This window comes from Ictalurus punctatus, chromosome 2 (assembly GCF_001660625.3).
Source record: "Ictalurus punctatus breed USDA103 chromosome 2, Coco_2.0, whole genome shotgun sequence".
Lineage (NCBI taxonomy): Eukaryota > Metazoa > Chordata > Actinopteri > Siluriformes > Ictaluridae > Ictalurus > Ictalurus punctatus.
This window is the reverse complement of record NC_030417.2, coordinates 30376016-30383929: the sequence shown is the minus strand read 5'-3', so window position 1 is coordinate 30383929 and position 7914 is coordinate 30376016. Positions and strand designations below refer to the sequence as shown.

At 38.5% G+C, this 7914-nt stretch overlaps 1 protein-coding gene across 4 annotated transcripts; it reads right to left on the bottom strand.

The window, feature by feature from the left end:
* Positions 1-604: 604 nt before the first annotated feature.
* Positions 605-7106, bottom strand: dnal4a (dynein, axonemal, light chain 4a). 4 transcript variants are annotated; one of them, XM_047149357.2, is made up of 4 exons: positions 7019-7106; positions 5369-5452; positions 2796-2879; positions 605-1838 (listed from the first exon to the last, which is right to left on the bottom strand). In XM_047149357.2, exons 2-4 carry the CDS (start codon positions 5438-5440, stop codon positions 1674-1676), a joined length of 321 nt encoding a protein of 106 aa, XP_047005313.1. In that variant the 5' UTR covers positions 5441-5452; positions 7019-7106; the 3' UTR covers positions 605-1673. The 4 variants fall into 4 exon arrangements, with proteins under 4 accessions (XP_047005313.1, XP_047005314.1, XP_047005316.1 ...); XM_047149358.2 differs by having other exon boundaries at positions 6991-7051; XM_047149360.2 differs by lacking the exon at positions 7019-7106 and adding an exon at positions 6855-6930.
* Positions 7107-7914: the final 808 nt, after the last annotated feature.

The window sequence follows — 7914 nt, the reverse complement described above, 5'->3', positions numbered from 1 at the left end:
CCTGAGCATGCACTTTTTGAACATCCGATTCCAGAATTATTTCCCGCTTTGCAGCTTTTATAACCTCCACTCTTCTGAGAAGGCTTTCCACTAGATTTTGGAGCATGGCTGTGGGGATTGTTGTTCATTCAGCCACAAGAGCATTTGTGAGGTGAGGAACTGATGTTGGGTGAAGACATAGTGCGTAGTCAATGTTCCAGTTCATCCCGAAGGTGCTCAGTGGAGTTGAGGTCAGGGTTCTGTGTAAGCCACTCAAGTTCTTCCACTGTAACCTTGTCAAACCATGTCTTCATGGAGCTCACTTTATGCACATGGGAACTGTCAGGCTGGAACAGGTTTGGGCCTCTTGGTTCCAGTGAACGGAAATTGTAATGCTACAGATTAAAATCCCAAGAACTATGAATAGACCTATTAACTATTAAAATAATCTGGATTTAAAAACATATAAATCTTCCATTCCTAATGTCTTATGAATCACTATTCATGGGAGAAAGTACAGTTTGTGATGTAACTGCTGCAATATTTTATCATTTTTACTTACAGTATCCTCAGGATGACTTGGTCGTAAAAGTGTTTAAAAAAAAAAGAAGACAGAACTAAGACATCTATTGACATTTTTATTTATTGAAAAAGATTTGCACTTGTATTCAAGTTAATTGACAGGGCACACTTGATAGAAATGCTGGTTTGGTAAAGAAAACAGTGAGAGAAAATTGTGAAAAAAACATCAAGAAAATACAGAGGAAGCTCTTTGAAACAGATTGTACAGCAGGCAAAATGAAGGGGAAAAGGAAGGGGTGTTACTAAATGTGATCTTTTTTTAATTTTTAAATTATTATTATTATTTTTTTAAAGATATCTGATGTGGAGGTACACGAAGACAAGTACTCTTCTCTCTCACACATCAACACAGAGAACACATGTTTCTTAAAGAAGCAGTTTGTAATTTTTAGAGCCCTCTGCTGCCTCCCCTAAGGCATTAAATGAGGGCAGACCTGAGCAGCTCTGATCTGGCTGGGGGTGGAGCTTATTTCCGGGCCAGAAAAGTGTAAACAGAAGCCTGAGATAAAAGACACTAGCCGATCCACTCCATGCCAATACTGCAAATCACAGTTTTTCTAAGGTATCTTTGAGATTATGTGATTATTACAGGTCGAGAAACAATTACACTTTACAAACTGCACTTTAAAACTCACATTGGGGTCAAGTACTACAGCAGTGCTATGCAGTGGCACACAGACCAACAGAACGTTATATAAATCTGTCCACTAGACGTAAAATTACCCTAACCCTGCCAGTGTGTCGTCCATTTTTCATCACCCTGGTGTATAGTGGTCCATATAATTCACTGAGACAATTATTAGAAGTTATTAATCAATACTGGAAGTGGAGGCTGAGAACAGGATCTACATCAACTCCACAATGAACCCCTGCATTCAAAGTAAAATAGCACAAAAAAAATAAAATACAGTAGAAGAGGAGGTGAGCTATAAACGGCCTATACTGTCAGGTTTTCTCTCAGACATACAAACATTACATAAACACACATGCACACAAAGGTCGAGTAGAAAAAGGTCTGCATAGCTGAAACAGTACTGTGAATACAGGTATATAAATATATAAAAGTAGGTAGTGTGTGGATGGACAGCAAAGAGGCTGGACTGGCATCAGCGCTAGGAGCATTTCCAAACACACACCGCCAGGCTGCCACCGAAGAACATGTACAACAAATTCTTTACTTCATGAGTCACCTCGAATCCAAAACCCTCGCCTATTACCACATGCCAGGAACTCCCAAACTTCTTATCCATGGACTCCTTGATCATCTTAGCTGCACTCTGAAGAAGAGAATAATGCGAGTCATTTAATGTTAGTTGTTATTAATTTAACGTAATGCGATTTGGACCACAAAAGGACATCTCTGACCATATGCAAGAGGACATACTTCTTATTACTGTTAACTACTTCCTAAATTGTTTGTTACTGTATATGAAAGTAAGCTATTTGTATCAGTAAATTTGTCAACTCTTTCTCATAGCTATTCTTCATTTATGCAATAACAAAAGACAACTGTAGCACCTTGATGAAATAAGTAAGTAAATCGCTGCTTCATTACAAAACACTGTATGACGTTATGTTTGCAAATTGTTGGAATTAAGTAGGAAATGTTATTATACCGTTGGACAGAATTGCTATATTAAAGCCATGAAGTGCTCTAAATGGCCGGAAAGAGCACTGCTGTGCATCGACTTAACGGTACTCACATTTTATTTCAGTTTTTACTTTACTATCTTTTCATTTGTACATGGTTTCTGAAAATACAGAAAATGCAGCTTGATTATTTAAACAAAAGCTGATCTAAACGGAGTGCACTCAGCTGAGAGCGTGAATTCTTCGGATCAGTTTGAGAGGGTAATTAGGGGTTAATTAGAAAAGGCCATCCGGCAGCTACATTTTCTTCGATTTTTGGTATTGGCTAGTATTTTTGGGGCTTGTTTTGAAGGTTGCTTCTAGCAGATTTGGCAATCCTGACTTGACTACAAGACTGCTGTGAGTCAATCTACCCACATTACTGAATTTATCAAAGCTCACAGAATGAGTAGGCTACAGTAACAGTCCAGATGGCTACACTATGAGGGTCTGGCTATGATGTAAGTGTTTAGACTCAGCCAGACAGACTGAGAATCTGTCAACACTCCTACGAGTGTGGGTTGGAAAACGGAGCCATGCATGGTGCCAATACAGTACCCCTCCCCTTACCTGGCCATGCCTGGAATCAAACACACAGTTCTAACCTCATTATTGGTGGCAAACTTTTCACAGGCTGTGACACACAGCTCCATGGTTTCGACTCTCATCTCCTCTGGCATGTCCGTGTGCTACAATAGAAACAGAGAAAAATTATGTAATGTTGTCTAAATATTTGCATCATTACTTTTGTTTCCCAGAAGTCTCCATACATAGGGGAAATTAACACTATTTAGCAAAATTGGTTTATATGATCAACTTTTCCTTTGACAAACGAAGAACGTATTGAAATCATTCTCGTGACCGGACCGGGAAGCTGTCGCAAGGTTGTGATGGACTTTAACAAGAAACACGGCGAGCACATCACACACGACACTGCTGCCAAACTTATTAACAAATCTGGAACCAACCGAGACATGGAAGTCCACGAGCATCCACTGACGAAGGCACAACCGATGTGCTGCTAATGAACATAGTACCCCATGTATGGAGACTTTTGAGACTTAATAAGGAATTACACCACTTTCTATATGTGGTCTTCCCCTTTTTAAGGGGCCAAAAGTAACTGGGCAGCTGGCTGCTCAACTGTTTTATAGTCAAGTTTGTGTGATTCCCTCATGTTTTCACTTACAAGTAAGCAGATAGAAGGTTAATTAAGGAGTTAATTTCAAATGTGTGTGGAACCTGTAGCTGCTAACTGTCAATAAGATGTCCAAAAAGCTGTGACTGCCAGTGAAGCAAGCCATCATTAGGCTGAAAAATCATAACAAAACCATCAGAGACATAGCACAAATGACAGAAGAATTCTTTCCCTAGTGAAGAAAAACCCCTTCACAACAATTATCAAGAACACCCTCCACCCTCTGTGTCAAAGTCAACAATCAAGAGAAGACTTCAACAGAGTAAATACAGAGGGTTTACTACAAGATTTAAACCATTTAAATAACAGTTAACATTTAAATATATATATATATATATATATATATATATATATATATATATATATATATATATATATATATATATATATATATATATATATATATATATATATATATATATAAGCCTGTTCAGTTCTGAAACATCATCCTATGAACATAAAGGCCAATTTGGGCCAGAATGATGGAAAGAGTATGGAGATCGGAAGGAACTTCTCATGATCCGAAGAGTACAACCTCACCTGATCTTAACCTCATCTGCTCAGATTCAGGCAAATCATTCAAAACTCATTGGCTGGTGCTTCACAGTGCAGATGGACAATGACCTGAAGCATACTTCAACTGCAACTCAAGACTGCCCAAGGCAAAGAAGTGGAATGTTCTGCAATGGCCAAGCCAATGACCTGACCTGAATCCAACTGAACCTGTATTTCACTTGCTAAAGGCAAAACTGAAGGCAAGATGCACCAAGAATAAGCAGCAACTGAAGATAGCTGTAGTAAAGGCCTGGCAGAGCATCACCAGGGAAGAAACTCAGGGTTCAGCCAGTCATGCACTGCAAAGGATTTACAAACAAGTATTAAAAATGACAATTTTATTTATGATTATATTAGTTTGTCCAATTATTTTGGACCTTTAAAAAAGGTTGACCACATATACAAAGTGATGCAATTCTTATGCTGTTCACACAATTTGACCATACCCTTAAATTAAAACTAAAAGCCTGCACTTTGACCTCACATTCATTATTTAATTTCAACCCCTATACACTGTGGTAGACAGCTAAAATAACAGTACCCTTCTCACTATCCAAATATTTATGGACCTGACTGTATATTTTATATTTTGAGAGAGGACATTTTTTATAGCCAATGTGAATTTTAAGGACCTTCGCTTTGGCATATACGTTACTGAAGAAATGTAGCATTATGATTGAGACGTGTCAGAATTAGAAAGTCTTTCACAGATGGGTATCTTGACCTCTGTTGAAACAAAAGCAGTATGACTGGTTGTAACATGCTGTTCTGTGTGGGAGTGTTGTTTCAGTGCTTTTGCATCTGCAGTGTACGTGTGATTTGACACTTCTCTGTACTGAAATTTGGAAAAAATGTTTATTCAAAACTCATTTATAATGAAAGTCCAAGGAATAAAATTCTGTCAATATACTGTATGTTTATGCAAGACACATTCCCTCCAGGACTTTGCAATTGCAGAAATTAATGCAAAACTGAGGAAACACCATAATTTTTTAAATTTATTTTCATTTTAATTCTTTTTTAATAATTTTTTTTAATTACCACAGATTTTCCTCAAATTTGGGCCAAGACGCATCATGTGACATCACGTCATCACAATGTGCCAAAACCCCCTTCGATTCACGTGCATCAAACATAAGTAAAGAACAAAAAACTCGTAAAATGCATCACAAACTTTCAACCTCTTACTATCTATTTACGAGGCACTGAAGCAAAATAAACAGCCAACCTTATCTACTTGCTACTAATGATATAAATATAAATTGTTTTCAAATGTGTGTAAGGAAGAGCATTAACAGCAGAAAGCAATGTGTTAGTTTTCCTGTATGCAGATAAATGAGAGAAGCAAGGCGTCTATGGTGACCCCAGTATCGAATGACTCTATATAACTAGTTGTGTAGGGTTGCAATAAAACTGAATACACACCCTAATGAGAGGAAAGCTGTGTAGTCTCTTGTAGTCTGCCTCCTCTTTCTTACTTTCAGCCGTTTCTGCCATTTGGAGTTCTTGCTAGAGAAAACCACAAACACAGGAAACTAGATGTGAGATCATCAGGATGCCAATAGTTTCGTCTATAGAGGTAATAAACGATCTCTGGGTGTCTACCAAATGCCATAAAGGCAATTAACAGGGTCTAAAAAGAGTGATCACATTTCCCCCTTCTTCACCCTTACTCTCCATCCAGAGCACTCAGATGTTCTAATCATTTACTTTTGTCTGTCCCCCGTTGTCGATGTAAATCCAAGGGTGATCGGGCTTTTTCTGTGGCCGGATCCAAACTTTCGAATAGTTTCCCCTTTCATGTGAGGTCTGCATCATCATTAGCTATTTTTAAATCTTCCCTTAAATCGTATGTTTCTTCTTCAGCCATTGAAATTGTCTAGAGATGTTGTTGTTACTGTTTTACGTTTTTCGATTGTACAGCACTTTGGATCAATTTACGAAGTATTTAAACATGCTTTATAAATAAATGTTGGCTGATTGAAAAATATTATTTCCTAATATTTTTGATGTTTCAAGCAAAATAGGTATTAAAGTCTGCAGATGAATGCAAATCATCAGTATTGGTAAAGATATGAGGCTTGACAGGAAGTCATAGACCACCAATTTCCAATTTAAAGACTCACTAGAGAAATACATGAATGAATAAACTTGTTGATGGTCCACACCAGAAAACAACCGTATTATTCTATTTTATTTTATTTAAGCCACCAAGAGAAATGTAGCTATTCCCAAAACACTCCATGGACTGGGATTTACAACCACACCCTGCTGGAAGAAACAAACCCAACGCAAAATAGAAACCATCACAAAAATTCTAATGGTTTCCACTATCAATACCAGTACAAACCATCAGCTAACCATTAAAACCATTACCCTCGTTGTTCCTTAATGGTATCCACTAGACATAACGTGCCACCAGTAGAAGGCAAGCAACAAATGACCAGTAGAGACCCACAGGGACCATTACAGTTTCCATTAAAACCAGTACAATTCCCATTAAAAATTCTATGAGGGTTTCTATTTGTATTATTTCTTCAGGGCAGTGACAGTGCATCTAAAATATGCCGACGTCACAAGAATAATCTCGTCCTAAATAAAAGCTAGATAAGAACTACAAATATTTCTACAGGCATGTGTAGTTGGACGTACCGGTATCTTACTCTCAGCTAGCTTAGTTACCATGGGCTGACTAGCGCGCTAGCAGAACAATGAAAGTCAGTGTATTGTGCTAACAACAAGTGAGGCTAGCTTGCTAACTTCCCTTCAGCGGTTTCTCGATAGCTCTAAAATCATGCACATTATAATACATTCAGTATTTTGGAAAAGAAGCCAGTACTGTGTGCTAACACTGCTGTCTAATCATAAAGCTACGGTCAGCAAGCAATTATGTTTTGGGCTAAATGCTAACCTAGTAACCACACAGGCAGTAGCTAGACAGGCGAGTTTGTGCACATAACAAACATCTAACACAGCTAGCAATAAAGCTAATGCTAATTAAGAATCGCGAAAATTTTAAGCACTGTTCACGCGGTGTGTGACATTACCGCTGTCTCGCGCTGCAGTGAAACTTACTTTCTTCAACTACCGTTGACATGGAGACAAACCAGCCATAGCAACCACGGAGGAGGAAACCCACGTGACTGAACTACTTCCGGCGTCCTGTCTGTGAAAAACCAAGGAGCAGGAGAATGAATGAATTATTTTTCTTTTTTAACCATTAGCCTGAATGGTTTATATACACTTTTATTTGAGCTCTGATTGCACCCAAATGAACATAAATCTAAATACTGACATTTATTTCTACAAGTTTCTTACTCTTTTCCCCTTCTATTTCCATGTTCCTTAAAATAATCATTCCTGTTCTTAACCTATCCATGGTTAAAATGTTTCATGTTGGATATGTTCAAAATGACAGATTTCTGTGTTAAATAGTACACTGTAACATACTAGTTTGACATAGCAGAGTGTGGCATGGCATTGATCATGAGCGTGGGTTATGGTCTGTGTGGGTTTCCCTGTGTGGGTTTCCTCTGACTTCGCTGGTTTTCTTCCCACTCGCACCAGTAAAGCATGCCATGAGTAGTGATGTGTCATTCATGAACGATTCGTTCATTTTGAACGAATCTTTAATATGACAGTGAGTTGTTTCAAAGAGTGATTTGTACATTTTTGACTGCACATGTGCTGCAACATCCCCATAGGTTCTGTACTGGAAACAGAAATGATTAGTTCATCTCTCGAGTCTTCGGGCTCAAGTCGTTCGTTCATCTGGTGACTGTCGCATAGGCAATGCACCATGCAGTACTGGAAACAGAAATGATTAGTTCATCTCTCGAGTCTTATGGTTCGAGTCGTTCGTTCATCCCGTCACAGCCCCACTGCATTCAGCCTATGGGGCAGTCGTGGGATGTACGAACGACTCGAGCCCGAAGACTCGAGAGATGAACTAAACATGTCTGTTTCCGGGG

What these genes read in the sequence shown, in the direction of transcription:
- dnal4a (XM_017462249.3), bottom strand. Translation starts at nt 5,764, where the DNA reads ATGATGATGCAGACCTCACATGAAAGGGGAAACTATTCGAAAGTTTGG. An exon ending in ACAACGGGGGACAGACAAAA is followed by an intron (nt 5,453 to 5,653) that starts GTAAATGATTAG and finishes GGTTTTCTCTAG; the next exon opens with CAAGAACTCCAAATGGCAGA. An exon ending in AGTTTGCCACCAATAATGAG is followed by an intron (nt 1,839 to 2,795) that starts GTTAGAACTGTG and finishes TCTCTTCTTCAG; the next exon opens with AGTGCAGCTAAGATGATCAA.